The sequence below is a fragment of the Ylistrum balloti genome, unplaced genomic scaffold (assembly GCF_031769215.1).
Source record: "Ylistrum balloti isolate Yb309-2 unplaced genomic scaffold, AGI_CSIRO_Ybal_v1 Utg370450, whole genome shotgun sequence".
Lineage (NCBI taxonomy): Eukaryota > Metazoa > Mollusca > Bivalvia > Pectinida > Pectinidae > Ylistrum > Ylistrum balloti.
The window spans coordinates 599,251-617,684 of NW_026782299.1; the positions used below are offsets into that span (position 1 = coordinate 599,251).

An 18,434-nucleotide genomic window follows, 5' to 3' on the forward strand; every position below is an offset into this window, starting at 1 on the left:
CAGGTGTATGTTATATACTGTGTATATTTACACAGATGTCACATATACTCGTCCCCAGTACAGGTGTATGTTATATACTATAATTGTTAATTTACACAGATGTCACACACACTCGTCCCCAGCACAGGTGTATGTTATATACTATGTATATTTACACAGATGTCACACACACTCGTCCCCAGTACAGGTGTATGTTATATACTGTGTATATTTACACAGATGTCACACACACTCATCCCCAGTACAGGTGTATGTTATATACTGTGTATATTTACACAGATGTCACACACACTCGTCCCCAGCACAGGTGTATGTTATATACTATAACTGTTAATTTACACAGATGTCACACACACTCGTCCCCAGTACAGGTGTATGTTATATACTATGTATATTTACACAGATGTCACACACACTCGTCCCCAGTACAGGTGTATGTTATATACTATAATTGTTAATTTACACAGATGTCACACACACTCGTCCCCAGTACAGGTGTATGTTATATACTGTGTATATTTACACAGATGTCACAAACACTCGTCCCCAGCAAAGGTGTATGTTATATACTATAACTGTTAATTTACACAGATGTCACACACACTCGTCCCCAGTACAGGTGTATGTTATATACTGTGTATATTTACACAGATGTCACACACACTCGTCCCCAGTACAGGTGTATGTTATATACTATAATTGTTAATTTACGCAGATGTCACACACACTCGTCCCCAGTACAGGTGTATGTTATATACTATGTATATTTACACAGATGTCACACACACTCGTCCCCAGTACAGGTGTATGTTATATACTATAACTGTTAATTTACACAGATGTCACACACACTCGTCCCCAGCACAGGTGTATGTTATATACTATGTATATTTACACAAGATATCACATTCCATTTCTTTTACAACTATCGTAAGTTGATTCTGATTTTCTGAAATTTGTTCAGTTTTTGAGATCATCCTTATCACTGATTTTCTGAATGAACTTCCTTTAACACTTGTACATGTTCTGCTGTAATGCTGTGCAGTCTTCTGATCCTTCCTACTGTTGCTAGGGAGTCTTCCCTAACAGCTGCTGTACCAGTAATCAGAATCGCTGAGTTCTAGTTACAAGACTGCTAAATGCTTAGTTAAGCGATCTGGTTGGTCAGTGTGGTGGCTTTGATATTACTGTATATTCGATGCATTTTGAATTATTAATCAGAAATTTACATCTGGATTATTTAATATCAGTGTAAAATTATGATACATTGTTGTACAATTTAATGTGTCCTGGGTCTTTATTTACATGTTACATTCATGTGCTCAGTTTATTTAAATAATGACATTGTCTTTTTCCCTCTTTGTAACATTACTTGCAAATGAGCCAAGTTAAACCATGTATCATTATTTACAATAGATTATTACAATTCACAACTAACTGTCCATTGGTACATAAACTCTGATGAAAATGTGGAATAAAAATAAACTTTTTCTGGTGATTTTATATGCACATTGGAATATTTCTGTTTAACTTTCTAAGATACGTAGAGTAATATCCTGTGAATAGAATTCTGATTCAGGTTTAGAATTTGCTGTGAAAAATTCCTTGTCTCTTGAAACTGCTGATTACAGTTATTACTAGTTAGGAAACCTTTCCATGAGACATTAAACATAATGTATGTGTACACAACCTGCTGACAACTTGAGTATGTTGATATGGCAGATCAACCCCAACCTGATAATAGAATAACTGTTAGCTTACATTGTGATACATATTCATCAATTTTTTTTTACATCCTTTTAGACAAAGAAAAAAATCTACGAAGAGCAGCATCAAAAAATGGAAGAAACCGGAGACTCGTTTTTAGATAGCATTCGTCACGAATTTGATACTCGACCCGAGCCATGATTTACTGTTGTATACGCTACCTTTATTGGGATGTCATGAACGTAGATGTTGCTATCTGGACAATTCGAGAGATAAATGCTGGTGCTGATTTGTTATACCTTGAACTTTGACCTTGATGTGATCTACAATGATCTTGACTCACCAGCTTTAACACATGTGAATCCTCTTATTTTCAGTAGTTTAATGATAAGCCAGCATATTTTTTTCTACTTCAACTGAAGGCCGTATTAGTAGATGTTGAGCTGATGTTTAAGTGTAGAAACTCATCACTGAATACGCTTGGAGAGTTCCCTGTAGTTTGAACTGTCTGGACAATACCATGTCTAGCAGAAATGACAATAACCTAGGTAACTGTGAATATGGTTAGGTAGTGTGTTTTTAACAGTGAGATAATTTGTCCTCACTGTTCTTAGGTTTGGGAGACTTTACTTTGTATGGCTGTATCACTTTTTCTACCCTCTGTAAAGGATTATGTTTTATCAGACTGTGATATTCCCTCAGCTTTACCAGAATGTTACTATAGTATTAATACAACTAAGCTATGATTCTGTTGAATTAGAATGTTTTGTTATATCTGTCACACCATATCATGTTGATATTTTAAACTGTTGGTAGTAGTGTGTGTCAATAGCTGTCTGACAGATTATGACTTGATTGTGCCATATTTAGTCTAATTAGTGTGTAGGTACCTAGGAATGTACAGGCATCAGAAAGTCCTGTGGTAGTTAGAATCGAGAGACCCAAGGAAGACAAAAACAAGTAGAGAGACCCAGAGGAGATAATACCGGGAGACCTAAGGAAGTTAATAACAAGTAGAGATATCCAAGGGAGATAATAACAAGTAGATATATCTAAGGGAGATAATAACAAGTAGAGATATCCAAGGGAGATAATAACAAGTAGAGATACCCAAGGGAGATAATAACAAGTATAGATATCCAAGGGAGATAATAACAAGTAGAGATACCCAAGGGAGATAATAACAAGTAGAGATATCCAAGGGAGATAATAACAAGTATAGATATCCAAGGGAGATAATAACAAGTAGAGATACTCAAGGGAGATAATAACAGGTAACAAATAGAGACATACTTGAGAGGATAATGAAAAGGGTAACCCAAGGGAGATTATAACAAGTAGACAGACCCAAGGGAGATTATAACAAGTCTACAGAAAGTTGATTAGGTTGAATGTAGTACAAGTCTATCCATTATTACATATAACATGATAATGATCGTGGTGTTGATACTGTTATCTGTCTCTAGGTGCAGGGTATGGTTTATCATTTATATGTACAACATCATTTAGTATTTGTTTATTATGTATTTTAAAAGTTTATTGCTTTGTATTGTTACAATTGTATAATTATTTAGTGAGAGACTTACAGCAACGTTACTTCCAGTAATATTTTTTATAATCTGTGTTACTTCTTGATCAAACTGACATGGTATGTATAAATATCACGTGTTCATGTAACAGAAATGAAACGATGCTGCCAACACTTGTCATTCTGCTTGTTTAGCAAGTTACAAGATTACATTCTGTATATCATCATGTGTCTGAGGACATTGTCATTTAGGTGTGTTGTGAGACTTAGTTATGTGGGTTTGTCTTAGAATATCATTACATTGGCATGTCCAAGGACATCATCATTCCTGTATAATTTGCTCGCTTGTAAGAATTAAGAATTGTAATGATATTAATTGTGATATATATTACTTCAAACAAATTTCAGTACTTAGACTTGATTGTGGATTTGCATTACAAATTTGAAAATTCCTGCGAACATTTACTATGCTCTTCATGACAGTGTTTTATTGTATAAATACAGGAATTTGTCAGGTGGAGTTCATGCGTACATGAATTCATTAGGTGGAGTTTATATACATACAGGAATTTGTCAGGTGGAGTTCATGCGTACAGGAATTCATTAGGTGGAGTTTATATACATACAGGAATTTGTCAGGTGGAGTTCATGCGTACAGGAATTCATTAGGTGGAGTTTATATACATACAGGAATTTGTCAGGTGGAGTTCATGTGTACATGAATTCATTAGGTGGAGTTTATATACATACAGGAATTTGTCAGGTGGAATTCATTAGGTGGAGTTTATATACATACAGGAATTTGTCAGGTGGAGTACAGGAATTCATTAGGTGGAGTTTATATACATACAGGAATTTGTCAGGTGGGGTTCATGCGTACAGGAATTCATTAGGTGGAGTTTATATACATACAGGAATTTGTCAGGTGGAGTTCATGCGTACAGGAATTCATTAGGTGGAGTTTATATACATACAGGAATTTGTCAGGTGGAGTTCATGCGTACAGGAATTCATTAGGTGGAGTTTATATACATACAGGAATTTGTCAGGTGGAGTTCATGCGTACAGGAATTCATTAGGTGGAGTTTATATACATACAGGAATTTGTCAGGTGGAGTTCATGCGTACAGGAATTCATTAGGTGGAGTTTATATACATACAGGAATTTGTCAGGTGGAGTTCATGCGTACATGAATTCATTAGGTGGAGTTTATATACATACAGGAATTTGTCAGGTGGAGTTCATGCGTACAGGAATTCATTAGGTGGAGTTTATATACATACAGGAATTTGTCAGGTGGAGTATATACATACATTAACACGTCGGTGGAATTCATGCATACATGAATTTGTCAAGTGGATTTTATACATACAGGAATGTTGTAGGGTGGAGTTTATTTGTACATGAATTGATGGGGTGAAGTTGTTAGAAGTTTAAAAACAAATGCTCATTACGTGCTCATTGATATTCTAAAAACATATCTACATATTTTACATACATGGAAAATAATTCAGCATATTATTTAAAGTTTAAAAGATTTAAATGAATAACCTTGTAAAATTGAAATCTATTTTAGTGAAATGATCAAAACTTATATTGTCAAGATAAATGTAGCATTTGAACATTTTAAAATCCAAATCTGGTACTAAATATCATAAAGTAAATTTAATACTGTGTCTATTATTTAACATATATAATGCTGGTGTTTCCATATTTGGAATTATTTATTTAGTGTTACACACTGTTGTTGGTATTAAATACTCTAGTAAGTTAATGCTACTGAGATTGTATCACAGTTATAAGATTTATAACAGTGGTTCTCTGACTGTGTCTTCAATTATGACTATCAAAGGGTAACATCAAAGAAAACAGATGAGTCACTTGGTACATACTTTCCATTGTACAATGTTATCATAAACTTATCCCGCAAGTATTTGGTGTAAGAATACATTTATAAGTTGTTTTTTATTAATCACTTTGTCTGTGATACTGTTAATTTAACTAATTTCTGGAGAAATATATCAAGAAACATCATAATCATGTTACGAGTTCTGCAGTAGTTTTTAGGATTAAGGTTATTGTAAAATGCAATTTCACTTGTTCAAAGTTAAAAATCTGGTAGCTGTACCTCTTTACCACAGACCTCATTTAAGAAGCTAACTGTTGAATGTACATAGCCAGAGTAGAAGGTATTGCTAAATAATTTGATGTGCTAGAGAGAGACTTTAACTCTAGATAAAAAATAAAAACTTTGCTACAGGATGGAATGCTCCATGTTGTTTGATCATTGTTGTTTTATCTCACAAATAATTATCTATATTTCCAAATTAGTTGAAAATGATAAATTGTGATTTGCTTTTATCTGTCTCCTCTGTATATACTTCAAGCTCTTACCAAATTTTATTTCCGTATATTTTCAGTCTGAGCGTATTAAATCTTTGTCCCATCATACTATAGTCTAATAGTGAATGAGAGGAATGAGTATCAGTTCTTAGCTTGTTTTCTGATCCCTAATATACATACATAGTTAATCCAATGAATGATGTACAAAACTTGAACTAATACACGGTTAATCAGGAAATGTCTCTCAGTGAAAGATTCCAGTATGAATGTAGTTATTAACCAATCAGAATGTAATAATTTGTTGTCAACCAATCAGAGTCCAGCAAATATCAACCAATCGGAGAACATAAGACATTTAATGAGACATAGTATGCATAAACAACACAACCTCTCTTTGTCTTGTTGATTTAAATATATTTATTGATAAAATATTTCATTTAAAACTTAAAAATAATTATACAAAATAACATTATTTCTTTGATTTTAAAACGGTATAATAAAGTGATTAGGAAAGACATCAAAGAGGAGACTGAGATTTACCATGCCAATTTGTTCTATATCCAACTGATGTATCAACTTCATAATGAAACAGAACTGTTATATAATGATGAACACCTTTTTATAAAAAAACTGAACACTCATTTAGGTTTCAAAGTCTATATATATAACTATAAAAAATGTTTTGGTTGTGTTTCAATTTTACTCTGTTGCTTTCTGCTTTGGAGATACACATGATGTGTTAAAAATTGGTAGATATATCTGGTTATATAAAACACCGACACTGTCACATCTACAGAAAAACATACACAGATAGTGAAGCTGTGAAGATCGTGTACAAAGTAAAACTATGTACTTGTAGAAAATGTTTCCTGGTACTAAACATAGGGAGAGAATTTAACCAAATCTTTGAACAAATATTCAATAAATTATACCAACACTGCAAGAAGATATATTTGTTATAAAGTTTTGAGCAGTAAACAGGGAAGAATCTTTCCTGCTGTCCAGATATCGGGACACTAATTAAAAAAGCAGATCTAATAGCAAAGAAAATTAATTTTCTCAAACACAAGACATTCTGAAGCATACCATTTAACTCTTTCTCCCCACCTTCTTAAAAGTGAGTTGTACAAAGCATACACTGATATGACACAATACAGAAAAACCATTACAAATAATAGAGAATGTTTTTATTTCAATCCCTGGTAACTAATTAAATTGAATTAAGTTAAATACATGTTATACCCTTAACTAATGCAACATGAATGACCCCAATTTCAATTGATACCAGCCTGAATATTGGCTGAATTCCCTTTAGTCCCTTTGTATAATAGACACTTAACACAAAAGGAGAGATAGTCCAGTCAGCTTTCACAAACAGATTTACAATAATGGAACAAAGTTTTAACTTTTATCAAAGATTTTCATTTAAATCTTATCTTGTATAAAAATATTCACCAGTCCTTACAATGGTCATCTGGCTACCAAGACCAATATATGATACACTGGTAACAGCAGTAGTGGCATTGGGAACAATTACTGAACAAGTAAAACAGAATATTTCAGCAGTGACAGCAAAAACAAAATTCATTTCACTTTGTTTACATTCTCACAAAATTCCAGACCAATGGCATCAGTGGAACTAGGGAGGAAGTTTAGAATGTGTTTTTCAAGATGGTGGCTATTCTGGATTTCAGAAGAACCAACAAACTTAATAAACAACATGTGATCAGAACCGTGTTGGGAGTATTTCAGGTTTCAGGTTTCAACTCAATCCCACCAGTGGAACTTGAAAAAAAAGTTTTAATGTTTTTTTCAAGATGGTGGACCTGACGGCAATGTTGGATTTTGAACAGGCCCGCAAAATGAACCAAAAGGAAAAATAAGAGCAATTGGTCAGGACTATCTCAGGATAATTACCGGTAAGTCAGCTGAATTCTATTGATGGAACAAAAATGTCAGTTCAACGCACCAGTTAAAGTTATGAAAGAGTTTAAAATGTGTTTTGGAGATGATGGCAATGGCTGTCGCATCAAATTTTGGAAAGACCCAAAAAATAACAGCACTTGGTTAGGACCATGTCGGGAAATTGAGAAGAGGTTTAAAATGTGAAATGATTATGCACAGTGAATGGTGGATAGTGGATGCCACACGGACGGTGGCTATAGGTCATCCTGATTCTTCAGGTTACCTGATCAAATTAATGTAAACATCTCAAGTTAATATATTTCAGGATAAGTATCAGGTATCAAACTTGATGATAGTGAAGTACAGTATGAAAACATCTACAGTGAACAGAACCTTAATCATTGACAATAGAAATTATGTTGAACTAAGGCTCTAGGTATCCATGTGAAACCAAGCAATGAAACACAGGTAAGGTTCTAGTATTGATGTAACCCAGCAATGAAACACAGGTAAGGTTCTAGTATTGATGTAACCCAGCAATGAAACACAGGTAAGGTTCTAGTATTGATGTAACCCAGCAATGAAACACAGGTAAGGTTCTAGTATTGATGTAACCCAGCAATGAAACACAGGTAAGGTTCTAGTATTAATGTAACCCAGCAATGTAACACAGGTACCCAGCAATGAAACACAGGTAAGGTTCTAGTATTGATGTAACCTAATATTTATATACAGTTCTGTTAGTTTTTATCTTTTTATGAAATGACCTACTTATATAATCAAATAGATTTACATATTTACAATGTACAGTATTACCTCTACAATAATGAAAAATATTACATAATGCACTGTCTGGCTGGTATATCTAATAAAAATACTTCTGATATGTGTAAAGTCACATACAAAATACTTTTACCTGATAGTGATATATGGTGAAACACACAACCATACTTAAAATCAACCTGTTATTTAATAGTGTCTCATCCTGCCCTCACTACCTGAACCTACGAAAACTCCAGTCACAACACTACCTTACAAGCATTGACCCCCAAACACTACCTCACAAACATTGACCCCCAAACACTGACCTCCAAACACTACCTCACAAACACTGACCCCCAAACACTACCTCACAAACACTGACCCCCAAACACTACCCCACAAACACTCACCCCCAAACACTGACCCCCAAACACTACCTCACAAACACTGACCCCTAAACACTACCTCACAAACACTGACCCCCAAACACTGACCCCCAAACGCTACCTCACAGACACTGACCCCCAAACACTACCTCACAAACACTGACCCCCAAACACTACCTCACAAACACTGACCCCTAAACACTACCTCACAAACACTGACCCCCAAACACTACCTCACAAACACTGACCCCCAAACACTACCTCACAAACACTGACCCCCAAACACTACCTCACAAACACTGACCCCCAAACGCTACCTCACAAACACTGACCCCTAAAACACTGATTGTAATTGTCAGTAATTGTATAAAACACTTCTTTTTTTTTTTACATATGTGTGGCAGATTAAGATTTCCTCTATAGCAGATATGAGTTTCTTACTGGGCTGAATATATGCTGCATTGTATGCTGGTATGTTTACAGTTCCAAGTATTCTGGGCAATATATTCTCACACATCCATGTGGTTACAGATATTCTGGGGTAGGGCATAAGTTTCTCACAAACACCCATGTAGGGCATTAGATTCTCACACACACCCATGTACGGCATTAGATTCTCACACACATCCATGTGGTTACAGATATTCTGGGGTAGGGCATTAGATTCTCACACACATCCACGTGGTTACAGATATTCTGGGGTAGGGCATTAGATTCTCACACACATCCACGTGGTTACAGATATTCTGGGGTAGGGCATTAGATTCTCACACACATCCACGTGGTTACAGATATTCTGGGGTAGGGCATTAGATTCTCACACACATCCACGTGGTTACAGATATTCTGGGGTAGGGCATTAGATTCTCACACACATCCACGTGGTTACAGATATTCTGGGGTAGGGCATTAGATTCTCACACACATCCACGTGGTTACAGATATTCTGGGGTAGGGCATTAGATTCTCACACACATCCATGTGGTTACAGATATTCTTGGGTAGGGCATTAGATTCTCACACACATCCATGTGGTTACAGATATTCTGGGGTAGGGCATTAGATTCTCACACACATCCATGTAGGGCATTAGATTCTCACTCACATCCATGTGGTTACAGATATTCTGGGGTAGGGCATTAGATTCTCACACACATCCATGTAGGGCATTAGATTCTCACACACACCCATGTGATTACAGATATTCTGGGGTAGGGCATTAGATTCTCACAAACATCCATGTGGTTACAGATATTCTGGGGTAGGGCATTAGATTCTCACACACATCCATGTAGTTACAGTTATTCTGGGGTAGGGCATTAGATTCTCACACACATCCATGTAGTTACAGTTATTCTGGGGTAGGGCATTAGATTCTCACATACATCCTTGTGATTAATGGTATTCCATTCATCATTAAACTAAATTAATGTCTATTAAATAATGAAGTATACAACATATAATCTATTTTTACAATAAGTATTATTTCATAACAGGTAGGCCTTTACAAGTAAAAGGAATGATGGATAGATTTCTGTTATAAATAGTGTACAATAATGTATTTATATATAAACACAAACATTGATAACATATTAGACTTGAATATGCATGTTATATTAGAAAATACCTCTAATTGCATAGAAATGATCCAACACCCAACAAGGATCACACAGAGAAATGGTCTTGTTTATTAAAGACACCAGGATCACACACAGAGACAGTCTTTTGTATTACAGACACAAGGATCACACACATAGATAGTCTTGTGTATTACAGACACAAGGATCACACACATAGACAGTCTTGTGTATTACAGACACAAGGATCACACACATAGACAGTCTTGTGTATTACAGACACAAGGATCACACACATAGACAGTCTTGTGTATTACAGACACAAGGATCACACACATAGACAGTCTTGTGTATTACAGACACAAGGATCACACACATAGACAGTCTTGTGTATTACAGACACAAGGATCACACACATAGACAGTCTTGTGTATTACAGACACAAGGATCACACACATAGACAGTCTTGTGTATTACAGACACAAGGATCACACACATAGATAGTCTTGTGTATTACAGACACAATAGATCAGATGTTAGTAAATAAATAAAGACAGTTCTTTATACTATTCACTATCTATCAGAAAATGGAGGAGAAATGTGAGAAATTGGAATCAGAATCGTGAAGTGTTGTTTTCATTGCCGTCTATGTGTCTTGTCCTGCGATTTGTGACGGGGGACTGTTGAGGAGTATTCGCTGCCACAGTCTCTGCAATTGTTCGCACAAACCTGCGTCCACCTTCAGATATAATAAAGAAAACAATCAGTATGTGTTAATTATAAATACAGCTATCATTGTATTTGCAATAAAAACTTTGCTGTCACTACAAATACAGTGAGTAATTCAAGTTAAAAAGTTCTACACACAATTCTTCTTTGTTTTATATTTCTACCATTGTGTTTTTTGAAGACCAATATGGAATACATCTAAATAAATAATTTGAAAAATGTTACTAAATGAAAATATAGTATTACTACACATCAGACAAGTTCTGTGGTTAAATGTTAGAAACACAGTACTTCCACACCAACTTATGCGATTCTCAAACACAATCACTATTGTACTTTCATGCACATATAAAAGATGTCTTAAGATAATTGAAACAAATTTTAGGACCAGGAATAACATGCAATATCATCTAACATGCTCTCTTTTTATTAGTATCAGAACACCTCACACATTTCTTATGTAACTACTTCATCATTACTATTGAGTGATATCATAGAATCTCAAACCGACTTACTGATACATCAAAAGAAGCTGAGATACCCCCAAAGACAAGGTCACATGAGATGCCCCTAAGACAAAATCACATGAGATACCCCCAAGACAAGATCACATGAGATACCCCCAAGACAAGATCACATGAGATACCCCCAAGACAAGGTCACATGAGATACCCCCAAGACAAGATCACATGAGATACCCCCAAGACAAGGTCACATGAGGTACCCCCAAGACAAGATCACATGAGATACCCCCAAGACAAGGTCACATGAGATACCCCCAAGACAAGATCACATGAGATACCCCCAAGACAAGGTCACATGAGGTACCCCCAAGACAAGGTCACATGAGATACCCCCAAGACAAGGTCACATGAGATACCCCCAAGACAAAATCACATGAGATACCCCCAAGACAAGGTCACATGAGATACCCCCAAGACAAGGTCACATGAGATACCCCCAAAGACAAGGTCACATGAGATACCCCCAAAGACAAGGTCACATGAGATACCCCAAAGACAAGGTCACATGAGATACCCCAAAGACAAGGTCACATGAGATACCCCTAAGACAAGATCACATGAGATACCCCCAAGACAAGATCACATGAGATACCCCCAAGACAGGATCACATGAGATACCCTCAAGACAAGATCACATGAGATACCCCAAAGACAAGGTCACATGAGATACCAAAAAAGACAAGATCACATTAGATACCCCAAAGACAAGGTCACATGAGATACCCCCAAGACAAGGTCACATGAGATACCCCCAAGACAAGGTCACATGAGATACCCCCAAGACAGGATCACATGAGACACCCCCAAGACAAAATCACATGAGATACCCCCAAGACAAGGTCAAAGTGACACCAGATACACCATAGACAAAGTGACACCAGATATACACCACAGACAAAGTGACATCAAATATACACCATAGACAAAGTGACATCAGATATACACCACAGACAAAGTGACACCAGATACACCATAGACAAAGTGACACCAGATATACCATAAACAAAGTGACACCAGATATACACCATAGACAAAAGTGACACCAGATACACCACAGACAAAGTAACACCAGATACACCATAGACAAAGTGACACCAGATACACCACAGACAAAGTGACATCGGATATACACCACAGACAAAGTGACATCAGATATACACCTTAGACAAAGTGACACCAGATATACACCAGAGACAAAGTGACACCAGATACACCACAGATAAAGTGACACCAGATATACACCAGAGACAAAGTGACACCAGATACACCACAGACAAAGTGACACCAGATACAACATAGACAAAGTGACACCAGATACACCACAGACAAAGTGACACCAGATACACCATAGACAAAGTGACACCAGATACACCATAGACCAAAGTGACACCAGATACACCACAGACAAAGTTGACACCAGATAAACCACTGACAAAGTGACACCAGATACACCTTAGACAAAGTGACACCAGATACACCACAGACAAAGTGACACCAGATATACACCACAGACAAAGTGACACCAGATAAACCACTGACAAAGTGACACCAGATACACCACAGACAAAGTGACACCAGATACAACATAGACAAAGTGACACCAGATACAACATAGACAAAGTGACACCAGATACACCACAGACAAAGTGACACCAGATACACCATAGACAAAGTGACACCAGATACACCATAGACCAAAGTGACACCAGATACACCACAGACAAAGTTGACACCAGATAAACCACTGACAAAGTGACACCAGATACACCTTAGACAAAGTGACACCAGATACACCACAGACAAAGTGACACCAGATATACACCACAGACAAAGTGACACCAGATACACCACAGACAAAGTGACACAAGATACAATACAAAGTGACACCAGATACACCACAGACAAAGTGTCACCAGATACACCACAGACAAAGTTGACACCAGATAAACCACAGACAAAGTGACACCAGATATACACCACAGACAAAGTGACACCAGATATACACCACAGACAAAGTGACACCAGATACACCACAGACAAAGTGACACCAGATACAATACAAAGTGACACCAGATACACCACAGACAAAGTGTCACCAGATACACCACAGACAAAGTTGACACCAGATAAACCACTGACAAAGTGACACCAGATACACCTTAGACAAAGTGACACCAGATACACCACAGATGAGGCCAATTCTGCAATGCGTCCCTGAGAAGGTAACACAAGATTGGTCTCAGACACATCCCTGATGTGCAATCATATACTCCCTTATAGTGATTAGCTGACTAGCTATTAGTAATTAGCTGACTAGCTTTTAGCAATTAGCTGACTAGCTTTTAGCAATTAGCTAACAAGTTTTATTGCAAACAAGAGGCCCAAGTTGCCTTAATGGTTACAAACTGAAACAATTGAAATGAATGTAAGTATAGAGAAGAGAAAATGAGAAATGCTATTTGTACAGCAACACAAGAGTTTTACTTCATGACCCTTCTTTCCAAGAAGAGTATAAGATTCTACCCTATTTGGATTTTGAGAAGAGTATAAGATTCTACCCTATTTGGGTTTTGAGAAGAGTATAAGATTCTACCCTATTTGGATTTTGAGAAGAGTATAAGATTCTACCCTATTTGGATTTTGAGAAGAGTATAAGATTCTACCCTATTTGGATTTTGAGAAGAGTATAAGATTCTACCCTATTTGGATTTTGAGAAGAGTATAAGATTCTACCCTATTTGGATTTTGAGAAGAGTATAAGATTCTACCCTATTTGGATTTTGAGAAGAGTTTTGAAATTTCAGTAAATTTGCCCCTGTTTATCCTCACCACTCAGGCCCTTTTGGAATGGGGACTGAAGAATTTACAATTTTGGTTAACCTGAGGCCATGAAAGTTTTCGAATGAGTTTCAATGAAATAAGTTTACAGGTTTTCCAGAAGAAGTCAAATAATGTGAAAAGTTTATACATGTATATACAATTACGGACACATGATCGACGATGGACGCTGGACGACAGACGACGCTGGACGACAGATGACGCTGGACAAAAGGGTATTGCAATAGGTCACCTAACACTTTTTCTCAGGTGACCTAATAAAGCTTCAGCATTAGATAGAAGTAGCAGCAGAAACAACACTGCTAATGTTCTACAAGTAGGCAGCATTACAGACTATAGGCGAAACACTTATCACAGAAACAATTGATATCAATTCAAGGAGTTGATGACAATTATGTTATTGATAAATCAGTCAAATCTCCTATCACATTACCTAGTAACTGGGGTAGACAGTCCTGAAATGTCATTTATACAAAAACTTTCAAAAAAATAATCCCATGTCATGTAAAACCCTCAACCTCCTTGAATATAACAAATGTGTGGTCCCTGATCATACAAAAATACCATACATTTCCACCCCACCATACACAAATACAATACTTATCATACTGTAATAGCTCTATGTCCTTACAAAGTTGAATGCATCAGGTCAGGTTCAAACTCAATTGCAAATAAAAATCTCTGAATACATCAAAATTTTACTTCCTTTCAAATTAGCTAATAATAATTTACAGCTAATCAAATGGTGAAATTCCTTCAGAGAATCATTATTTCAATATCACTATCACATAGTGCTGTTGGTTTTTTTTCTGTAAACCAAACCAATTCAACTGTATAAAGGCAGACCTGTAAAAATAGAACATGCAGGTTTGTACATCACCAATGATAAATTCAGAAAAAGGTTTCACCTCTTTTACAATAATCAGGAATTTATGTAGAATGCCTTTCTCATAATAGTGCATTCTGGGATGTATGGTGACGCTGTCTCTCTCCCTACAGATGAATACACACACCAGAGGTTTCCTAGACAGATATCACTGAAATACCAAGCTAATGTAACACTGTTCAACTGAACTCTACATCAGAGAAAAGACTTTAATCAAAGGTCATCTCACCAGCAGTACAAAACACATGATTGTTACATCTTAGTACTTAGGAGACGGTCAATCTGTTGAGATGTGAATAAAGTTAGAGAATGGTCAGTCAGTATATGATTGGTAGATTACAATATAGTTTGAGAGTGGTCAGTCAGTACATGGACGATTGGTAGATTACAATATAGTTTGAGAGTGGTCAGTCAATATTTCGACGATTGGTAGATTACAATACAGTTTGAGAGTGGTCAGGCAATATATGGACGATTGGTAGATTACAATATAGTTTGAGAGTGGTCAGTCAATACATGGACGATTGGTAGATTACAATACAGTTTGAGAGTGGTCAGTCAGTACATGATAATTGGTAGATTACAATATAGTTTGAGAGTGGTCCGTCAATATATGGACGATTGGTAGATTACAATACAGTTTGAGAGTGGTCAGTCAATATTTCGACGATTGGCATATTACAATATAGTTTGAGAATGGTCAGTCAGTACATGATGATTGGTAGATTACAATATAGTTTGAGAGTGGTCAGTCAGTACATGATGATTGGTAGATTACAATATAGTTTGAGAATGGTCAGTCAGTACATGATGATTGGTAGATTACAATATAGTTTGAGAGTGGTCAGTCAATATATGGACGATTGGTAGATTACAATGTAGTTTGAGAGTGGTCAGTCAATATATGGACGATTGGTAGATTACAATACAGTTTGAGAGTGGTCAGTCAGTACATGATAATTGGTAGATTACAATATAGTTTGAGAGTGGTCAGTCAATATTTCGACGATTGGCATATTACAATATAGTTTGAGAATGGTCAGTCAGTACATGATGATTGGTAGATTACAATATAGTTTGAGAGTGGTCAGTCAGTACATGATGATTGGTAGATTAAAATATAGTTTGAGAGTGGTCAGTCAGTACATGATGATTGGTAGATTACAATATAGTTTGAGAATGGTCAGTCAGTACATGATGATTGGTAGATTACAATATAGTTTGAGAATCAATATATAGATTGGTAGATTACAATGTAGTTTGAGAGTGGTCAGTCAATATATGGACGATTGGTAGATTACAATATAGTTTGAGAGTGGTCAGTCGATGATTGGTAGTACATGATGATTGGTAGATTACAATATAGTTTGAGAGTGGTCAGTCAATATATGATGATTGGTAGATTACAATACAGTTTGAGAGTGGTCAGTCAATATATGGACGATTGGTAGATTACAATGTAGTTTGAGAGTGGTCAGTCAATATATGGACGATTGGTAGATTACAATATAGTTTGAGAGTGGTCAGTCAATACATGATGATTGGTTGATTACAATATAGTTTGAGAGTGGTCAGTCAATACATGATGATTGGTAGATTACAATATAGTTTGAGAGTGGTCAGTCATACATGATGATTGGTAGATTACAATATAGTTTGAGAGTGGTCAGTCAATATATGGACGATTGGTAGATTACAATGTAGTTTGAGAGTGGTCAGTCAATATATGGACAATTGGTAGATTACAATACAGTTTGAGAGTGGTCAGTCAATATTTCGACGATTGGTAGATTACAATACAGTTTGAGAGTGGTCAGTCAATATATGGACGATTGGTAGATTAAAATACAGTTTGAGAGTGGTCCGTCAATATATGGACGATTGGTAGATTACAATATAGTTTGAGAGTGGTCAGTCAGTACATGATGATTGGTAGATTACAATATAGTTTGAGAATGGTCAGTCAGTACATGATGATTGGTAGATTACAATATAGTTTGAGAGTGGTCAGTCAATATATGATGATTGGTAGATTACAATATAGTTTGAGAATGGTCAGTCAGTATATGATGATTGGTAGATTACAATACAGTTTGAGAGTGGTCAGTCAATATATGGACGATTGGTAGATTACAATATAGTTTGAGAGTGGTCAGTCAATATTTCGATGATTGGTAGATTACAATATAGTTTGAGAATGGTCCGTCAATATATGGACGATTGGTAGATTACAATATAGTTTGAGAGTGGTCAGTGAATACATGGACGATTGGTAGATTACAATATAGTTTGAGAGTGGTCAGTCAATATATGATGATTGGTAGATTACAATATAGTTTGAGAGTGGTAAGTCAATATATGGACGACTGGTAGATTACAATATAGTTTGAGAGTGGTCAGTGAATACATGGACGATTGGTAGATTACAATATAGTTTGAGAGTGGTCAGTCAGTACATGATGATTGGTAGATTACAATATAGTTTGAGAATGGTCAGTCAGTATATGATGATTGGTAGATTACAATATAGTTTGAGAGTGGTCAGTCAGTACATGATGATTGGTAGATTACAATATAGTTTGAGAATGGTCAGTCAGTACATGAGATTGGTAGATTACAATATAGTTTGAATGGTCAGTCAATATATGATGATTGGTAGATTACAATATAGTTTGAGAGTGGTCAGTCAGTACATGATGACTGGTAGATTAAAATATAGTTTGAGAGTGGTCAGTCAGTACATATATGGTAGATTACAATATAGTTTGAGATGGTAGTCAATATATGATGATTGGTAGATTACAATATAGAGAGTGGTCAGTCAATATATGGATGATTGGTAGATTACAATATAGTTTGAGAGTGGTCAGTCAATATATGATGATTGGTAGATTACAATATAGTTTGAGAGTGGTCAGTCAATATATGATGATGATTGGTAGATTACAATATAGTTTGAGAATGGTCCGTCAATATATGGACGATTGGTAGATTACAATATAGTTTGAGAGTGGTCAGTGAATACATGGACGATTGGTAGATTACAATATAGTTTGAGAGTGGTCAGTCAATATATGATGATTGGTAGATTACAATATAGTTTGAGAGTGGTCAGTCAATATATGGACGATTGGTAGATTACAATGTAGTTTGAGAGTGGTCAGTCAATATATGGACGATTGGTAGATTACAATATAGTTTGAGAGTGGTCAGTCAATATTTCGATGATTGGTAGATTACAATATAGT

General features: G+C 36.0%; 2 protein-coding genes across 2 annotated transcripts in view; one reads left to right on the forward strand and one right to left on the reverse strand.

Annotated features, from left to right (window-relative positions):
• The window catches only part of LOC132554929 (uncharacterized), a 44,054-nt gene extending 41,571 nt beyond the window's left edge, over positions 1–2,483 (forward strand). Inside the window, exon 21 of the mRNA XM_060219258.1 lies at positions 1,804–2,483. Coding sequence (XP_060075241.1) covers positions 1,804–1,908 — 105 coding nt within the window. The 3' untranslated portion in view covers positions 1,909–2,483. The remainder of the gene's footprint in view (positions 1–1,803) is intronic.
• Positions 2,484–8,676: 6,193 nt separating this feature from the next.
• Positions 8,677–18,434, reverse strand: part of LOC132554903 (transmembrane channel-like protein 5) — a 39,426-nt gene continuing 29,668 nt past the window's right edge. Inside the window, exon 19 of the mRNA XM_060219234.1 lies at positions 8,677–10,948. Coding sequence (XP_060075217.1) covers positions 10,824–10,948 — 125 coding nt within the window. The 3' untranslated portion in view covers positions 8,677–10,823. The remainder of the gene's footprint in view (positions 10,949–18,434) is intronic.